Below are 20783 nucleotides of genomic sequence, written 5' to 3'. Positions count from 1 at the left end.
CAAGAAAATAAATTAGAATTGGGAGATATAAACTCACAATTGCAAGTTATAAAGTCAGAACTGCATGATAAACTTGCAATTCTGACTTTTTTTCTCGCAATTGTGAGTTTATATCTCCCAATTCTAACTTTATAAAATGCAATTGTGAGATTTAAACTCAGAGATAAAAAGTCACAATTACCTTTTTTCTTTTCTTTCTTTTCTTTTCTTTTTTTTTTTTTTTTTTTACAATTACAACAACTATCGTAAAACATGAAAACAGTGGATCATCCAGGTAATGACAGGACAGCTAAGATTCAAGGGTATGTAAACTTTTGAATGAGTCCATTTTTATAAATTCAGTCATTTTGTCTTGTGGAGTATATGTAAACATCTGTTATGTGAAATAGCTTATTCAGGAAAATGCTAAATAATAACATGCAATTTTTATGATCCCTCTTTTTTTGTTAAAATTATTGAAATATTGCATATTCTGCAAGGATATGAAACTTAGGAGTAGAAATGTTGCTTAGGATGCTTTTGCAGACTATCAGTCTGGGCATTTTATATATATAAAATGCCCAGTTAAAACCGTTAGCATTAGGGATGGGTTCAAAAAGTGTGACATTAAGTGATCATAATTTGAGTGATTACCTTTTTCATATAGATCAATAATCAGTATATACAAAAGTGTCAAAAAGGGATCTCATTCTTATTTGTATGATCGGTAACAACATCATTTTCAGCAGAAACTATTTTGTTTCAACAATATACATGGTGACTTCCAGCAAGTCAGATGTTCCTCCGTGCAAAACAGCTGAATGGAACAGAATGTAGGGTTCTTGAGACAAGTTGTGTACTGATTTTTTTTTTTTTTTTACATAACAACTGCTTTTTATAAATTAAAACAGTGTCTGGAAATGCAGTGTTCATGGCATGAAATGCTGAAAAAACAGCACAACCAAATCCAGGGTTAAAGACAGGGATGGACTGGCCATGGGTAGCATCAATTATTGGTGTTACCATAGCTGCTATTTGTAGTCTTCTGCCAATGTATCCATATAGTTTGTATCTGCATAAAGTAAAAATCCAGAGAACAGGCTGTCAGTCCAGCCGGGGTCAGCAAACAGGCCGTTCTGGTCCCTGTAAAAGATCTCCAGCCATACCTCATCCTCTGGGTTGAGAAACATCACGGTTGAGCCAGATGCCACGTCATGGTTTCCGGTGTTGGCATCAAAAGTCTTTATCCGGTACTGTCCGTTCTGGACCAGCCCAATGGCCAGGTGCTTGTTGGCCAGAGTGATGTCATAAGAAAAGTAGTATATTCCTGGGTATGCACAGATAAATTTTCCTGTCTCTGGGTTGTAGTGGCCACCTTCATTAAACAGGACTTTATTGAACTTGATAGGTGCTTGTTCAGTGGGGTAGCTACTGGTGATGCCTACAGAGAAAGCGGATTTGGGAACCAAACTTCCACATCTGCAGATACCTGGTTCTCCTGGAGGGCCACGTTGGCCTTTGTCACCCTTCTGTCCAAGACGTCCTGGAGGACCAGGAGGCCCCAAATCTCCAGGATCACCCTCAGGTCCACGCTTCCCAATGAAACCTCTCTCCCCACGCTCTCCGAGTTTTCCCGTTGGCCCGACTCGACCTCTAAGCCCTGAAACAAACATAGGCCTTTTAAAGATGCTGTTTTAGCAAAACACTCTCAATCTACATTGCATTTGCATTGGCCCAGTCTGAAATGATTGCCATTAATAATAAAAACCATCATACTATAACGATAGTGGTGTAGGCAACATGCATAAAAAATGAATAAAATGAGTCTTTAATAATAAATGCAGGAGGCCGCTAGGAGTACACAAGAGATAAACAACAAGGAACTAAATGAGATACAGTTGATAATTATAAGTAACCATAGAAACAAACAGGGACATAATCAGAATCCAAGAAAACTGAAACTAAAGAAACCAGGGAAAAAGGAACTAAATAAGAGTCCATAGAAACAAACATAACCTCGCTGTAACTGCGAGTCCAAAAGTGCAGGGAGGAAGGGGGCTCTGGAGGTGGATGAGGAGGTGCTGATGTACAGGGAACTGAAGGAGCCGGCAGAGGGGAACACCATCGAGGGAGGAGCCAGGGTGCACTTTTGATGGATGATCTGGCTGGACCCTGGGGACCAACCGACAGAGGTAGAGCTGGAATTTGTGGAGACCCAGGTGGAGCAGACAGGGAGATAGACCAGGATGACATCCACGGACTAGAAAAGGCTTACGGGACCAAGGTGGAGACGGGGGCTTGGTAGACCAAGGCAATGACAGAGGGAGAGAGGACAACAGGAATGCCAGAGGGAAGGAGAAGCCCGGTGGAGCTGAAGGGGTGTAGAATTGAAGCACAGCTAGAGACCTGGAAGACTGTGGTGGTGGCAGAGTGACAACTGACTAAGGCTGAGCCTGAGGACGAGGGAGCCTGGAAGAGTCCTAGGGCTTACAGACCATGGTGGAGACAAGGGAGTGCAGAGCCGACAGGGTGAGAGGCCGAGATGGAGTCATGGGCCTGGAGGAGTGAGGTAAAGCTGGGGAATCCTCATCATTGCGCAGTGATGGGGATCGGAAGGGCCGAGGCAGAGCCAGAGAGCTGGATTGAGCTGAGGAATACTCTGGATGGGACTGGATCATCTAGTTAGCCAGACGGGACTGGTGGAGAAGGAGAAAGTTCAAGGGGACTAGGATAGGACCTGGATCCACAGACCACCAATGTCAGGCTGTAATCTGCTCTCGGCTCTGTGATGGACTGGGCAGTGGACACAAGCTCTGGGATTGACCTGGTGGCAGACTCTGGCACCATGGTAGGAGAGGATTCCAGCGCTGGGTTCATGGCGGGCACGGGCACGGGCGTGGGCGCGGGCTCTATCTCTGGTTCTATCATGGGCGCAGGCACTGGTTTGGAGTTTGAGAAACCCTTCACACACAGGTAATCAGACAGATAAGGATGTACCCCCTCCAAGTGTAGCTCCCCATCTCTGGCAAATCCAACAACGGGCCACTCTGCATGCCAACCCAATAGATGGTTTTAAGACTTGTGTCATCCAAATAATTTAGCCAGCTTACAAAATTAGAGGGAATATACCTCCTCTTTGTGGTGGAGGTTGGTGAAGGCCGGTGTTAAATCCATCTTTCTTTTTATATTTATACTTGTTTATTGGTCTGTTATTCTGTAATGATAGTGGTGTAGGCAACACGCACGAAAAATGAATACTTTAAATAGTCTTTCATGATAAATGCAGGAGATCAGTAGGAGTACACAGGAGGTAAACAACACATGAAATAAAGACGACAGTCATAACTTTTACACATACTCAGAATGTCACATAAGTTGATGTGAAAGGGGTTGGAAACGTTAACTTGTTCTGGATTTCTCACAGGACTAGAAACCTGTCATTCATATCATAAACAAATTTCTTCAATTCAGTATTACATATAAAAGTTTACTGAAGCAAACATCAAACCAATGTTCTACTGCAGTGGTTCCCAAACCTGTCCTGGAAGACCCCCAGCCCTGCACATTTTGTATGTCTCCCTATTTCTGACACACCCATTTCAGGTCTTGCTGTCTGTACTAATGAGCACATGAGTTGAATCAGGTGTGATAGATGAGGGAGACATAAAAAATGCGCAGGGCTGGGGGTTCTCTAGGACGGGTTTGGGAACCACTGTTCTACTGGGATTACATTTAGAGCAGGGGTGTCCAGTCCTGCTCCTGGAGGGCCACTGTACTACCAAGTCTGGCTTCAATTGAAATTAAACATACCTGAACTGAACCAGCTAATTAATGTCTTCAAGGTCTTCACTAGAAACTTGTGTTGAAGCTAAACTCTGAAGGACATTGGCTCTCCAGGACCAGGGTTGGACACCTCTACACAAATGTACACACTTGTAAATAGATTGATCTTAGATCAGTAAGGTAGAGGGTATGTACGTGACATCACAGGAGTCACTGCGCTTACACCAACTGAGTGCAGAAAGAGTGAGTGACAGCATTAGTGTTTAGCTTGCCACAGAAAAACCCACCAGAATCATGAAAGAGCCGTTGTGTGATTGACTATACTAATAAGTTCAACAAGAAATCAGCCTTTCAACAGGAAATCAATCTTTTTACAGACTGCAGAAAGCTAGAGGAAATAGAAGTAAATGGGTCACTGCAATTCGCATTAACAACACATGTGAATTTGCCATTTTGTGTCATATATGTTGATGTTTGTGGTAAAACCATACCCTAGGTAATGGGTATCTATCCCTGGTCCTGGAGGGCTACCTTCCTGCAGACTTCAGTTCCAACCCTGCTCCAACACACCTGCCTGTCATTTCCAAGTAACTTGGTTATCTGCTTCAGGTGTGTTTGATTGGGGTTGAAGTTGAAGTCTGCAGGACAGTAGCTCACCAGGAGCAGATCTGGAGACCCCTGCCCTAGGTCATATATTGTATTGACTACTCATCAATTAAAAATCTTGCATATTATATTTTGTGTAACTGTATTTTATTGTCAGAATTTAATATTATTTATTATTATTCGACATGACAACATAATGATGGTATACTATTTAATAGATATATAAGTGATCCTCTGGCTTTAGGTATAGCTATATTGTATATATAGTTTTATCTAGTAGATGAAGCTTCAAGCTTCTGCTTGTATTTCCCCAGTGACAAAATCAGATAACCATTTCATTGGTTAGGTCAGGGGTGTCCAATCCTGCTCCCGAAGAGCCATTGTCCTGCAGAGTTGAGCTTCAAAACACTTGCCTTGAAGTTTCTTGTGGTTCAGAGAAGCTTGATTAGCTGGTGTGTTTAATTGGAATTGGAGCTAAACTTTGCAGGACAGTGGCCATCCAGGAGCAGGACCGACAACCCTGGATTAGGTAGTTCCTCTACCTGGGTCTCCTTTTTCTCCCTTTTCCCCCTTCCGTCCATCCCTCCCATCTCTTCCTGGAATTCCGACATGGCCATCCTCCCCAGGAGGCCCAGGGGGGCCGGTCTTTCCTGGTGCCCCTGGCAACCCTGGAATGCTGCAAATGAATTGAGGCAGGGCTCCTTTGGACCTGGCCCCCAGCAGCTGACCCATAATGCACTGAGAGAGACAGACCACACCCACAACTGTCCACATCCTTAGACCTAAGTAAAAAAGAAAAGAAAAAGAAAAGAAAAGAAAAGAAAAGAAAAGAAAAGAAAAGAAAAGTAAAAACAATGAACCAAATTGTTCACTCAAAGAAAGAATTTTCATTTTTGGCTGAACTATTCATTTAGTCTACTGATACTCAAATAATAAACTCTTCCACATGAAGATGAAGAGGATGATTAACGACCTCTAGAAATGAACACACAATAGTGACACTCTTAAAAAGGAAGAACTGCAAGTCCAGTCTTGAAAGGGATGCCTTTTCAATGGAAAAACAATGACATGAGCAGTTTATTATGATCATACCTCTCACTTTATCCCTGCCAAGTATTCCAGTAAGATCACATAATGTGTCCTAACAAATTCAGATGTGCACAGGCATGCGATTACCCAAAGCATGTGTTATACGTACACAAATAAGCACCTATAAACTCTGAACTATTGCAGGGCTGTGTGTGTGTTGACAGATGACAGCATGGCATGGAGCTGGAGTGACGTTACAGACTCTCTGAATGATGATGTGAGGCTCTGATCCAGCTCATTCCAGAGCTACAACATCACTGAACTGTGTCAGCGAGCAACACCAGTGCAATACACTGCTAAATACTAACAAATTATTCTGTTAATACTGCAAAAATTATTTTTTGTTCTGTTTTACTGTAAAAATATCTAAGACTCCTTAAAATAAGATAGGCCTATATATTTAATCCTATTTTGCATTAAAAGGCTATTAAGACTTTGATTTTATGCATAAATTCCAGTGACAGTTGGTGAGATGTATGCTTAACACAAGAAAAAAAAAAAAAAAAAAAGCTTTTGATATTTCAAAAATCCTTAAAATATCTGTTGTTTTTTTTTGTTTTGTTTTTTTTGTGAATTTGTAATATTAACCTTAATTAAACTTTTAATATTTGGTGGCAGATTTTCAGTGGTTTCAGTATTCAGGTTTGTAAAAGGCATCTGGTAATGCAAAGAGCAAACAAGCACATGTTGCTGTATTATTGGCCAAGAGAGAGTTGGACTTCATCCATACTGGTTTGCTGATCTTTGAATTGTCACTTGAATATTGAGATTACCTGATTTCCAGCACTTAACCAACCCACAACCTTGAATGCATTCACAAAAAAATAAATAAATGCACATTTGTATATGACCATCTAAACAGGGAGGGTTTTAGGTAAAAACTAAACATACCATTAAAATAACACAAATTAATGGCCAAGCATCCTCTCCGCTGCAGTAGTTTCAAATGATGTAAAATGAGTATGTTTGCATGGTGTTCTTTTGAAACGTTGACACATTTTGCACTATGTGATGTCTGTTTTTATATTGTTTATATTTATCAACACATTTACACACATTTTGTTTTTTTCCTCATTTTTTATTTACTATATGATGGTATATTTTGTTGTTTTTACTTGTTTGCACACTTAATTATCAGTAATCGTTAGGGGTAATTATCAGTGTATGACAAATTCATCAATCAGTACTTTTTAATGAATTCTTTAGTGCATTAAAAGTTAAAGTACTCAAGTAAAATTGAAAAGGAGTACTGGAGTAATATTGTAATATGGCTTTTTCAAGTATTCAAGTACTTGATTTGTGTACATCGTCCACCACTGGTACAGTTTGATGAGTCCAGCACAGCTGTGAGCAACACACACATTTATATGCTCTTAAATCCAGTTTGTGATGGAGAATACAATGAAACATCTGTGATGATCAGCAGAAGTGTGAAATTATAGTACCAAACATCATCCCTTGAGAGACAAACACTGTTACTATGACAACAGACTCAACTCTGTCCAAACATTAACTTTAATCTGTTAAAGGAACAGTTTACCCAAAAAAAATCAAATCTCTGTCATCATTTACTCACTCTAATATTGCTCACTCCATTTTTTTCCTGTGGACCACAGAATGATTGAAAATGTTTTGAAGCAAGGTTTGTTCTTATCTTTTCATATAAAGTTATTTGGAGGCTAGAAAACTCCATGAAAGCACCTTAAAAGTATAACAGTGATCCATATGACTTGTGCTCTATACAGTATTTGCATGAGGAAAAAGACCCAAATCTGAGTTGTTACACATTCATTTCTTTAGTGTTACTCAAGAAAAAAGGTCTCATGTGGGTTTGAACAACATGAGGGTGAATGAATTATAATGTGTGTGTGTGTAAACACAACACATGAAAAACATGAGACCTAATCTTAGCAAATAAACATCAAAATACAGCTTTTATTGAAAAGTTATAATGCACATCTCACAGTCGATACAAAAACAGAAAAATACACTTTCTTTCAACTTGTTAAACAACAAGAACAGTAACTTGCCAGTAAGTTGCAGGATTGTTTTCGCCGTCTTGTTTGAGTCTTTCAGTAATGTCCTTTGCTATTTTGAATTCCTTAGTTGGAGCTGTGCCCTATTTTCTCGGCCTCGGATTCTGTTTTTTACTTTTTTTCTTTCTTCTGTACATCCATGAATAAGCCGAATGTTTGCAGCACATATGGCGTAATCATCTCTCTGTCTGACTTCTCTTTAGCGATCCTCATGCTTCTGTCTGTCTCTGAATCAGTGCATCTCTGCGAGATCTTTGCTGTGATTGTTCAGCCTTGCTGATTTACTGACTGTGAGAGACACGCCTCTCAGTGAGGTCACACGCTTGCCATGCCAATCATCCTCTACACAATGAACAATGAAGAATTTACTAAATGAAATTGCTGAGACAATAACATAAGCACAAACTGAAGCTCATTTGTACTTTATTATGTCTTCTGATTCAATGTAATTCTCATTACATTCTTTTTACATTCTATTCCATTTCATGGACATTTTTTGTCTTCTATTTTTCGTCTTCTAATTTTCATGTAATAACCCCACTCCCCACCCATTACACATACTTTCTAACTGACCTGTGAAACTACACTTGCATCTAAACTAGAATAAAAAATTTATGTTTGATATAGAACTCAGAAATTGCTCCATCTGCTGGCCGATGGTGTTTCTGCTAAGATCCAATTCAACAGATACCAACTGAGAGCTGAGAACGGATGCCAGGTATTGACAGCAGCTGTCAGTGAGAGCACAGTTGGATAACCTAAAATGAAGACAAAAGTCATGAAGTTGTTTTTTTTTTCCTCCATGGTGTATTTGTTTTGTTTTCTGTTTTAATGCAATGTTACTGTTGTTTGTTCACATAGATAAAATGTAAAAAGAAATGAAGGTATTTTGTAAAAGATTATTTAATCTTACTTTAAAGTCTTCAATGCACAACTGCGATCCTGTAGTCCAAGACAGAATAGCCGAACACCCTCATCTTCCAGGCTGTTGTTGCTCATGTTCAACTCCTTCAGACTGATGTTTTGGCTTAGACCTGTAGCTACTAGCCCACACATATCTGGAGTGAGTTTACAAGAGTCCAGACTGCAGGGATAAAGAATCACAACAATTACAATCTTCAGAAACACATTTTCTGTTGATATTTTACATATATTAAAATCTTGTTATGTATTTTATATTGAACTAGTAGCCAGCCCAGTGAGGATAACAATGGAGTAACATGGTCAGTCTTCTTAGCATTAATAAGCATCCTTGCCTATATAAAAGGCATTACAATATTCTAAATGGGAAAAGTGAAAGCGTGAATGACTCTTTCAGTTTATATCTGTCTATCAAACTTCAAAGAGGAATCAAAAATGACTCCAAAGTTCTTTACTTCACCCTACAGGTAACTACCATATGGACCTAAGTTATCATTTACAGTCTTATTACAAACTGTACAGCCAACAGTTATTTCTGTTTTCCGTTCATTCAACTGGACAAGATATTCTGCCATCCACCAGGGATGTGACAGTGAGGAAATTTTCCCACCAGTTAATCGATGAGTGACAACACTTGAAATACCGTAAGTGTAAGTGAGGATAGCAAAATAAAGTAAACTGTGACACATTATACCCAAAAATTCTTCATACAGTGGACTACCAGTAAAATTGATCAAAATTTAGAACCAAAAATGATTCAGACACTTTGACCTGACCATGTTTTGATTAGGTGTTATCTGACATAATTAAGATTATTTTTATACACAATTCTGAGATCTTGTCATATTGTATTACAAACCCGATTCCAAAAACGTTGGGATACTGTACAAATTGTGAATAAAATTAAAATTTCAATATTTTATTCAGAATACAACATAGATGACATATCAAATGTTTAAACTGAGAAAATATCATTTTAAGGGAAAAATAAGTTGATTTTAAATTTCATGGCATCAACACATCTCAAAAAAAGCTGGGACAAGGCCATGTTTACCACTGTGTGGCATCCCCTCTTCTTTTTATAACAGTCTGCAAATGTCTGGGGACTGAGGAGACAAGTTGCTCAAGTATAGGAATAGGAATGTTGTCCCATTCTTGTCTAATACAGGCTTCTAGTTGCTCAACTGTCTTAGGTCTTCTTTGTCGCATCTTCCTCTTTATGATGTGCCAAATGTTTTCTATGGGTGAAATATCTGGACTGCAGGCTGGCCATTTCAGTACCCCGATCCTTCTTCTACGCTGCCATGATGTTGTAATTGATGCAGTATGTGGTCTGGCATTGTCATGTTGGAAAATGCAAGGTCTTCCTTGAAAGAGATGACGTCTGGATGGGAGCATATGTTGTTCTAGAACTTGGGTATACCTTTCAGCATTGATGGTGCCTTTCCAGATGTGTAAGCTGCCCATGCCACACACACTCATGCAACCCCATACCATCAGAGATGCAGGCTTCTGAACTGAGCGCTGATAACAACTTGGGTTGTCCTTGTCCTCTTTAGTCCAGATGACATGGCGTCCCAGTTTTCCAAAAAAACTTCAAATTTTGATTCGTCTAACCACAGAACAGTTTTCCACTTTGCCACAGTCCATTTTAAATTGGCCCAGAGAAAACGTCTGCGCTTCTGGATCATGTTTAGATATGGCTTCTTTTTTGACCTATAGAGTTTTAGCCGGCAACAGCGAATGGCACAGTGGATTGTTTTCACTGACAATGTTTTCTGGAAGTATTCCTGAGCCCATGTTGTGATCTCCATTATAGCAGCATTCCTGTATGTGATGCAGTGCCGTTTAAGGGCCCGAAGATCCAGTATGGTTTTCCGGCCTTGACCCTTACGCACAGAGATTGTTCCAGATTCTCTGAATCTTTGGATGATATTATGCATTGTAGATGATAATAACTTCAAATACTTTCAATTTTTCTCTGAGAAACTCCTTTCTGATATTGCTCCACTATTTTTCGCCGCAGCATTGGGGGAATTGGTGATCCTCTGCCCATCTTGACTTCTGAGAGACACTGCCACTCTAAAAGAGGCTCTTTTTTATACCCAATCATGTTGTCAATTGACCTAATAAGTTGCAAATTGGTCCTCCAGCTGTTCCTTACATGTACATTTAACTTTTCCAGCCTCTTATTGCTACCTGTCCCAACTTTTTGGAATGTGTAGCTCTCATGAAATCCAAAATGAGCCAATATTTGGCATGACATATCAAAATGTCTCACTTTTAACATTTGATATGTTATCTATATTCTATTGTGAATAAAATATAAGTTTATGAGATTTGTAAATTATTGCATTCCTTTTTTTATTCACAATTTGTACAGTGTCCCAACCTTTTTGGAATCGGGTTTATAATAAATTTTTTTAAACTAAAGTGAATAAACTGAATTAATGAATGAAATGTTCAAGCCATCTGAATAAATTTTGATTTGACTGTAAGCGCACCGCAGGGGAAGTGGCATGCAGCCGTCCCTAGCTTTTACCTGAGCACAAGAAAAAAGTGGGCCATGCTAGAGTTGGGCGTAACAGAAGAATCGCATAGCGACTGGGCGAGCCTGAAAGTTTTGGTACCCAAAATAGATGGCTCTGTCCATTTCTGTGTTGACTAGATGGGTGAATGCTGTGTCTAAATTTGTTGCTTATCCAATGCCCCGGGCTGACGATCTACTTGATCGGTTAGGTTTTCCTCACTTTTACTCAATACTGGATTTAACAAAAGGGTATTGGCAGATCCCCTTATCACCATTATCAAAAGAATAAACAGCCTTCACAATGTTGTTCGGATTACAACAATTTATTACGCCTCCATTTGGATTGTTTGAGGCTCCCACCACCTTTCAGCATTTCATAGACAAAATCCTCCAGCCCCATTCTGTGTATGCCACTGCCTACACTGACAACATTATTATATACAGTAATGATTGGCAGTGACATCTGGAACATCTACGCACTGTCCTGAGATTTCTGTGGGTGGTTAATCTCAAGGCAAACCCGCAGAAGTGTGCAATTGGGTCTGTGGAGGTATGGTATCTGGGATTTCATTTGGGACATGGGAAGGTGCATCCCCAAATTGATAAGACCTGCCCAAGTCCCAAGACCAAAAAGGAGGTGAGACAGTTATTGGGGCTGGTTTTGTTTTTAAATCTATGATTTTGGCAAATACTGACCACATTTTTTCGAGAGCGCAGCTCTTTTCTCCGAGGACTGTAAAAAGCTGCATTATTCCAGAGCATCCAGGGAAATTTTTGCTCAAATCCAGCTCCTTCAGGCTGGTGGGGTTTGATCTCAGAGCTGAAGCCAGAGATGAGAAACCCTTATCTGTCAGTCTGCAACATGACAGCCTGGAGAATATGACAAATAGTTTTCAAGGCATCTAGTTACAAAGTATAATACTATGATAATCAATGAGTATCATGGGTAAATATGTAGGAGTTGATTAGTCAATTATTTTACGTTAAGAGTACATTATGACAAGATAATTTATATGTTTTTAAATCTTTTTTTTCCCAACGAGGTGATTAACTTATAGACAATATTAGGACATTTTTCAAGTGCTGTGAAAAATGAAGCACAACCTTAATTTCTGAAGTTTACAGGATGGATTCTTCAGTGAGTTCATGAGCTGCTTCATCCCAGTATCCTGCACGTCATTGTCAGAAAGATCTAGAGCTGTGAGACGAGAGTGCTCCAGACCAAGTCCACAACTTTTAAATGTAAAATTGCATCTCTCTAATCTGAAAAAAAGAGAAAAAATGGTAATTTTTGACTTTTGACAAAAACATGGCCCAAAATCCAGCAATTACGTAGCTAAGCATGGCAGCAGATATATTCTAATTTGAAGGTCACCAACTAAGTTTGTATACTATACAGCTTTATATACTCTATGTCCTTGCCATCAATTTCATTGATGTGTCACACATGAAGGGTATTTCAAAAATATATGAGTAGCTTTTGCCCAGTTGTGACAAATTTGGAGAGGATTTGATGAATGCACTAGGACAACCTTGTAAAATATGATTATGATTATTTAACAAAGATACAGCCTCATTTGTGAATTGGTTGTATGACATACATGAACAGTTTGGCATATTAAAAACTTTTGACCACTGTCTCAGTGACTATGTGATGTAATTTTGTGGATGATTAGCATTCTAGAATGAATCTGAAGTATGTTTTTGACAAATTTTTAAAAAGATGTAAAATCAAGTTGGGCATCATTTGAAACAACTGGTATCACTGAATCCAGCATGACCCAAGGTATCACATTTTACAAAACTGTATGGTAATTATATGTTCTGAAGATATTCAAAAGAAGCAAAAGTGTAATTTTGATTTGCTGTTTGCATTACAGGGTAACAGATTATCCCTTACAAGAGTACCAAATTTAGGGTACTTCACCATTGGAAAATGGGCTTTCAGTAAAACTTGACTAGAAAACACCTGACTAGAGAAAACTGGCTGCAACACCCATAATGCACTGGGCATGTTGCCGTTCAAGGCCACTCCCACCAGTTTGCTATGAATACACTTCAAGAGTCAAATACCACCTTGCTTTGGTAGGAATTGATTGATTGATTGATTGATTGATTGAATACTTTATTGAACAACAACAATCAACACGAAGTGTTCAAAAGGATAAAAACACAAAAAGCCCATAGGCTTATTTCCATTGTGGTCCTTAAGATGGAAGATGAGTAACAGTACATGTACTAACAACATTGAGGACAATGAAGAAAGGGAGCATAAAAAAAAATTAAAAAAATAAACCAAAAACACAAAATAAAAACACAATTCCCAAAAGACAAGCAGACACACAAGTAGTCAATACAATATTCCTACTACTTCAAGGGTTTCTATTTCCTTTTTTCTCTTTATAAGTTTAATAACCAATTTTTTATTGAAAATTTAAAATGATAATAGGAAGAGCTCAACAGTTTAAGGTTTAAAGGTAAACCATTCCACAAGACAGCTGCAGAGTATAGGAAAGAGTACTTTTCCCACATAAAATGACTTCCTGATTTAAAAAATCATGACAGCCTGCACTAACGTATTCCAAGGTTTGGATGAAGTCATTTTGATTTGGAGGTCTATAAACAACACCACACAAAATTGGTTTGCTTTTTGGAAGCAAAATATCAATCCACACAGCTTCAAGGTTAACATTGACCAGGTCCTGTCTTATCTTGAAATCAATAGGAAAGGAAGGAAGAAAATACTTCTTAACAAACTTTTAGTCGTAATGGTGTCGACTTCTCGGGTGCAAGAATTCAAAGAGTAAACGTTTAGCGGGAGTGAGTTACTTTTGGTTTCCAGTGAAGGATCCAGCACATTGTAGGCATTGGCTAAAAGCTGCAAAGAATCGTAAATTCGGAGAGAACACCACGTCAGACAATCTGAAAAACCTCTGTGTTTGTAGTCAACATTTAGAACAGAATGACTACGAACACAGTGTTTTAGGCTATACGGAGGAGAAAAAACTGCAAAAAATGATGTTCCGCCTTAAGCAAAAAGAAGCCGAGAACAGGTAAGAAAACTGCTGCCGTAGTGTTCCATTTTTACCATAATGCTGTTTAAATAATTGAACAAATACAACAGTTGACAACGTACCTTCTGTTCCTGGCCCCTAAACAGTATATAAAACACAAATAAAAAAAACATTTTACAGAGATAAGATCGCTGCACACCTACCTCAACTCTTCGAGGTTACAGTTTGGGTTTGCAAGTAAACCAGAAAACAGCCCAACTCCTAAGTCCCAAAGTTTGTTATCACTCAGGTCCAGTTTCTTAAGTTGGCATGGTTTTGAACTCAGAGCAGATGTGAGGAAAGCACAGGCCTCCTTTGTGATCCCACAGCTTGAAAGTCTGTAAGTGACAATGAATATCTCTTGAAAGATGCAAACAATACAGTCAGGGGTCATCAACTCTTTCTACTAGTTCTTCTGGTTTTTAGCAATTTAGGACACTAAATAGTTATGTGCTGCTCTGTGCCATGTTTCCACTGGGCTGCGTGAGTTAATGTATTTTCTGCATCGTTTAGTGCATAACTAATTGGTCTGTGCTGCGCAGTTTGGTTGGAAAGAACATTTTTGTTACATATTCCAACCCATTCAAAGACAAGTTGACTTCATGAAAGGATTACGGAAAGAGTGAATTTGGCCAAAGGATTTCGACCCCTGAACTGAGTTGTTAACTGCCATATCAATATTCATCAAAAAGTAACAGAAAAATAAATAAATAAATAAAGAAAGAAAGAAAGAAAGAAAGAAAGACCTAAGAGTCTCCAGCCCACAGTCAGGCAATACACCCACAATCCAGGTTGCGGCCTCATTTCCGATGTTATTGTAGCTAAGGTCCAGCTCCTTAAGATGTAATGGGTTTGACTCAAGAGCAGCAACAAGCGCTTTACAGCTGTCTCTTCTGAGTCCACAAAACTCCAGTCTAAAAAAAAAAAAAACAGTTGAGAGGGATAGCCATTTACCGATAATATTGATTCTTAATACTGTAAATAGGATAGAGGCCTAAATGTACTTTAGTGTCTCTAGTTTGCAATGTGGACTCCTCAGCCCAGAGCAGAGACTTTTCACCCCTCTGTCTTCAAGCTCATTGAAACTCAGGTCCAGTTCTCTCAGAACATTGGGATTGGACTCAAGAACAGAAGCCAAAGCTGGACAGCTTTCCTTTGTCAGTTTACATGAGGACAATCTAAGAATTGTGAGATGAATCTCTTAATACATGTTCAATACTAAACTTTTATTTAGATGCTTTTTGAAGCAAGAAAGTTGATGGCACTTACATAGCAGTCCGGCTGACTTTGATAACAGGATGAAGCTTGAAAAGACAGTCATCTGATTTGAAGAATTTTCTCAAGTCAAAAATCTCCAGTCCCTCATCACTGGTGAGCAGCACAAAGACCAGAGCCGACCACTGAGCATTTGAAAGTACCTCCATTGAAAGTCTTCCGAAGTGAAGGTAGGATTGGATTTCCTTGATAAGAGAATGGTCGTTCAGTTCATTGAGGCAGTGGAATAGATTGATGGACCTCTCTGAGCTAAGACCCATCCCAAGCTTATCCTTTATGTACCTGACTGTGTCCTCACTGCTGTGTGTGACATGTCCAATCTGTACTGAAAGGTGTCGAAACAAGGTCTCACTGCGCTCCTGTGAAAGGCCGAGGAGGAAGCGGAGGAAAAGGTCAAAGTGCCCATTCCTCGACTCTAAAGCCTGATTTACAGCACTCTTGTGTAGGTCAAACAGAGACGAATCCATGCAGAGCTTTCCGAAGTCTGTGTCTTGGAATGGTACAGTGAATTCATCACTACTGGGCTTTTGAGTTGTAAACCAGTGAAGGTGAACAAACAAAGCTGCAAGATACTCTTGGAAACTCAGATGCACAAAACAATAGACTTTCCTTTGGTATAAGCCAAACTCTTCTCTGAAGATCTGAGTGCACAGACCCGAGTATAGTGATGCGTCCTTGACATCAATGCCACACTCGGTCAGGTCTTCTTCATAGAAGATCACAAAACCTTTCCTCAGTTGCTGGAAAGCCAATTTTCCAAGTGACAGAATGTTGTCTCTACTCAAGTGTGGATCCAAGTGATGTTGTTCCCTGTACTTATCTTTCATCTGTAATGTCTGGAAAATCAGGAAGTGTGTGTACATTTCAGTTAGAGACTTGGGGATTTGGCAACTCTCTTTGTCACCCAACATTCTCTCCAGAACAGTGGCTGAAATCCAGCAGAACACTGGGATGTGGCACATGATGTATAGACTTCTTGATGATTTGATGTGTGTGATGATTTTGTTGGCCAGATTCTGATCAGGTATTCTTTTCCTGAAATACTCAGCCTTCTGTGGGTCATTGAACCCTCGTACCTCTGTGACCTGGTCGACACACTCAGGAGGGATCTGACTGGTTGCTGCTGGCCGAGAGGTGATCCAGATGAGAGCAGAAGGAAGCAGATTCCCCTTGATGAGATTGGTAAAAAGCACATCAACTGAGGCTGCTTCAGTTACATCAGAGCACCTTATGTTGTTCCTAAAATCAAGAGGTAGTCGACACTCATCCAAACCATCAAAGATGAATATGACTTTGTATTTCTCAAAGTTTGAAATTTTAAATTCCTTAATTTCTCTGAAAAATAAACGAAAAAGTTGCTCCAAAGTGTACTGCTCTTTGCCAATCAAATTCAGCTCCCGAAAAAGCAACGGAAATACGAAATGAACATCCTGATTGGCTTTTCCTTCCGCCCAGTCCAGAACAAACTTCTGCACAGAGACTGTTTTTCCAATTCCAGCAACTCCTTTAGTCAGCACAGTTCTGATGCGTTTGTTTTGCCCAGGTAAGACTTTAAAGATGTCATTGCATTTGATCTGTGATTCATGTGTCTCTGGTTTCCAGGATGTTGTCTCAATCTGTCTCACCTCATGCTCATTATTGACCTCTCCACTCCCCCCCTCTGTGATGTAGAGCTCTGTGTAGATCTTCTCAAGTAGAGCTGGATTTCCTTGCTTAGCAATACCTTCAAATACACACTGGCTCCTGTTCTTCAAACTGGATTTAAGCTTTTGCTGACATGCATCAATTTGATGAACTAAATAAAATAGGGAAGATAACAATCAATTTGCTACACTGTCTGTATTTAATGGATAACTATGTTCTACCCATACACACATACTAACATTGAAGTAGCTTGTCAAAGAGGCTTTGCTCCTTCATACACTTCAGTATGTGCAATGTGATTTTGACTGCTGCTTCTTTGGCTTCAAGAGCATCTTCTTCCCCTTCTGGTTGATTCTCTGTACACTCTGTGATATCAGGGTCCAAAACGCTGTTGATTTTTCTGAGCTCCTTCTTTACAAAAGTGATCACATTGCGTTCAAGTTGCTAAGAAAAAAGAAAAATATTCAGGCAATATTTTATTCAGTATTATACTGTTCTTTTGAATATGAATGATGTAAAACATAAAAAGGCTAACCTTCAAAATAGCAGCTATTTGTTTCTTTGAGGATGACTGACTGTGCATTTCAACTGGCTGCTCTCTGCAATCAAAGCAATGTATTAAACATTTAAAAAAAAAAAAAATGATGAAAAATGATGATTGAATATTTATGAGGGTCAACATGAATACAAACAAGACCAGGCATACAAGACAGAATCAGCCATATGGAGATTAGTTGGTGGATCCATTGACCAGTTACTCTGAACGGACACATGGGTGTTGGCAGACAAATCAAGCCAGTCTGCTGGGAGACTTTGACAGAACAGAACACACAGTCATTTAATGGCTCAACCTCCTAATTTATGAGTAAAGAAAAGAATGTGAAAACAAATATTTGTGCAGCTCAAAAGGTAGAGCATAGCGCAAACAACACAAAGTCATGGGTGTAACTGAACATGAATACTGATAAAATGTACATCTTGAATGACTTAAAGTTGTTTGGTTTAAAAGCATCTTGCAAAATCGTATTTCTCTTACTGCATTGTTCCGAATATAAGACAATGTTTTTTTTTTTTTCTTTGAAATACATCTGATAAAACAGGTTCGTTTTGTATTCAAAGTCTAGACTTTTATGGCTCATTTCCACTGAGCGGTACGGTTCAGTTCAGTACAGTGCAGTACGCAATTATTTCTGTTTCCATTGTCAGAAGTTGTGAATGGTACCAAAATACTGAACTGTACTGTACCACTTTTTTGGGACCCTTCCGTTGAGGTACCTAGCACAGTAGTACCAATAGTACCAGTACTGCAGAATGTTGATTGATTCACAAAGAACCATCACTTGCAAATGCTACAAGGGGAATGACAACACAATACTGTTGAAACACAATGTGTATTTTTCGGCAGTTTTTCTTGCAGCCTTCAGCCTTTGCTCAAACAAAGCTGCTGTATGTCCTCCATTGTTGTTTAATGTCACTTTCTTTTTCATGAGAATGACGTTGATCGCTACTTTCCAGCATACACCACGCGTATCAAGTAAGGGTACTGTTGACATTGGAAATGCAAGCCGGATCAGGGTTTACCATCCCGAATCGTACTGTACTGAACTGAACTGTACCACTGGGTGGAAACAAGCCATTACATGTCAATAATACACCTGCAACAATAGGTGGCGCCAAATTTGTGTAAAACGATTGTGCCAAGAAATACGATGTCAGAGTGTAATGTTTGAAAATCGGGAGTGCAAAAGCAGTCTTAAAAACGCTAACAGTCAAAGAAAAACGTACCGCCCAAGAGCCGCGTGACTGTCATGTTTGCGTGCCTCGCTGACGGGACCAAACTTCCCCAGTACGTGATTTACATAAGACGGTACCCAGATTTCAAATAAGATTTCACTTCTACTGTTAATGAAATTTTGGTAGGCTACATGGTGTTCACTATGAGATGGATAGCCTAATTGTTATATAATTCAGATGGGCTACAGATTATTTTATGGTATGCCATGATGCTTCTAAATCCTTGCGGAGTAAATGTTCTTTACCTTTGATCTTCCTTCTGGAATTTAATTGGAGGATCCATCGATGCATCACTCTTCATAGAAACACAGCTAAGCACTGGAGAGGCAACTCTCTTCTGCTGATGAACCTCAACACTAGAAAAACACCATTCAATGAGTCAGGTCAATAACAGGAACTCAACAAAGAGGCTGTTTTTAATCACTGTTCTAATCAAAATATTTAAGTATAAAACAATCAAATCAAACAATAGCACATACCTTTGGGATTCAGGGAATATTTGAGGTTCAGTAGTAGAGCAGCTGCCACTGTCTTTGTCCTCATAGCTGGATGTTTCATCATCTTTGATTTCACTAGACTCACTCATGACTGCGTTTTTCAGCACACTTTACTCTATTCTAAAGTCTACAGTGACACAAAACACCCAAAGTGCTTTCTGTCAGTTAAACATCATTTCCACACACTTCATATTTGCTTGTCTAAGGCAGTATGTGTGTAAATATGAGAGCCACCAGAGTTTGATTTTTTTAAATGTGGATGAGTTTTTGAACATAAATAAATAAATAAACTAGAGATGCACAAATATATCAGCCAATAATCAGTATCAGCTGATAAAAGCAAATTTTCACACTATCAGATGATAGTTTAAAAACAGCCGATAGTCAGAGCCGATATATCCTGTCAATCAAAATAGGGCAGGAAAAAGCACTGAATTTGAGCTTTGTGTAAAGAAAATGCTAAGAAACCAGTTTGATGTTCAATATCAATAGTAAACATATGAATTTATAACATTCAGAAAGATAAAAAATATAAATGTAATTTTCAGAATTTAGTTAGTGTGTGTTAGGCCTAATATTTATTTGAGTAATGTGTTTGTTTATAACTGATACCAGTTAATTGATTATTGATGAAATGGAGATCATTTTTAATTTGCATTTCAAAATATAATAATTAAAAATATAATGATTAATTATAATTAAATTATCATCAATTTAAAATAAGGTATAAAAGGCAAAACTCCCAAACTATTAGTATCGTTATCAGCAGATATCACTCTGAATAATCGGCTATCGGTATCGGTGGAGAAATTTAGTATCGGTGCATATGTAGAGTAAACCAAACAAATAAAAAATTGGCTTCTATATAGCACATCAACTACATAATATAATATTAAATGAGATCTTCCTTAATATGTCTAGTGTTTAGTTAAGAATGAATGTTTTATTTTTCCAAATAATGAGAAAAAGATTTTCCTCCCCCATTCAGTTTGAACACTGGATGACATTCACACAGCATCTTTGAACAAGTAAATAAACCTGAATTTGATCTTCCCGGTCATGGTTGTCCTTATTCACTTGAGTTGTCCATTCAGCCGCTTCTGAAACATCTCGTTATTTTTACAGAACGTCACATGACCCGTTTGAATGGCCTTCTTCGCAGTATCTTAAACACAAACACAATTTCACAGAGTTCCAAAACGTTTCCTGTCATTCTTACAGTTTTTCAAGAGGGAAACGCTTAATGTAAAAATATTATCTTCGCCCCTCGTGGAATCTGTTATCTTATTTATTTTACAGGTTTTGCAAAGTGTGAGGGGATGTAAAACTATGTGTATTTACCTTGTTTGTGTCTGTGTGTCGAAGCTGCGGTTGTGAGGAAACCCTTTCGCTGCAGTTTCGGTTTCTGTTCTCATTCAGGACTGAACCCGATATGATTTGTGGGCGGAGCCAGGCGCCGTGACGACACAAATAGGCGAATCAATTCATTGGTCAGAGATTATGTTGTGAACGTGTTGTGAACGTTTTAAACAAATACTTGGCCTACATACATTATATATCGCACTTTACCAGCTAA

At 38.8% G+C, this 20783-nt stretch overlaps 2 protein-coding genes across 2 annotated transcripts; both read right to left on the bottom strand.

Moving 5' to 3' along the window:
* Nucleotides 1-678: 678 nt before the first annotated feature.
* On the bottom strand, nucleotides 679-7621 carry LOC125260509 (complement C1q tumor necrosis factor-related protein 7). The gene is made up of 3 exons (XM_048178919.1): nucleotides 7488-7621; nucleotides 4911-5150; nucleotides 679-1639 (listed from the first exon to the last, which is right to left on the bottom strand). Exons 2-3 carry the CDS (start codon nucleotides 5140-5142, stop codon nucleotides 1011-1013), a joined length of 861 nt encoding a protein of 286 aa, XP_048034876.1. The 5' UTR covers nucleotides 5143-5150; nucleotides 7488-7621; the 3' UTR covers nucleotides 679-1010.
* Nucleotides 7373-20732, bottom strand: LOC125260500 (NACHT, LRR and PYD domains-containing protein 12-like). Its single transcript, XM_048178907.1, has 15 exons — nucleotides 20549-20732; nucleotides 20246-20372; nucleotides 19190-19334; nucleotides 18956-19066; nucleotides 17623-17727; nucleotides 17452-17515; nucleotides 17156-17360; nucleotides 15267-17067; nucleotides 15002-15175; nucleotides 14744-14911; nucleotides 14162-14335; nucleotides 12049-12207; nucleotides 11641-11814; nucleotides 8407-8577; nucleotides 7373-8251 (listed from the first exon to the last, which is right to left on the bottom strand). The coding sequence occupies exons 3-15, from the start codon at nucleotides 19294-19296 to the stop codon at nucleotides 8092-8094; spliced, it is 3573 nt and encodes a 1190-aa protein (XP_048034864.1). The 5' UTR covers nucleotides 19297-19334; nucleotides 20246-20372; nucleotides 20549-20732; the 3' UTR covers nucleotides 7373-8091.
* Nucleotides 20733-20783: the final 51 nt, after the last annotated feature.

This window comes from Megalobrama amblycephala, linkage group LG24 (assembly GCF_018812025.1).
Source record: "Megalobrama amblycephala isolate DHTTF-2021 linkage group LG24, ASM1881202v1, whole genome shotgun sequence".
Lineage (NCBI taxonomy): Eukaryota > Metazoa > Chordata > Actinopteri > Cypriniformes > Xenocyprididae > Megalobrama > Megalobrama amblycephala.
The sequence above is the reverse complement of the archived record's forward strand: the minus strand, read 5'-3'. Positions and strand labels throughout refer to the sequence as shown.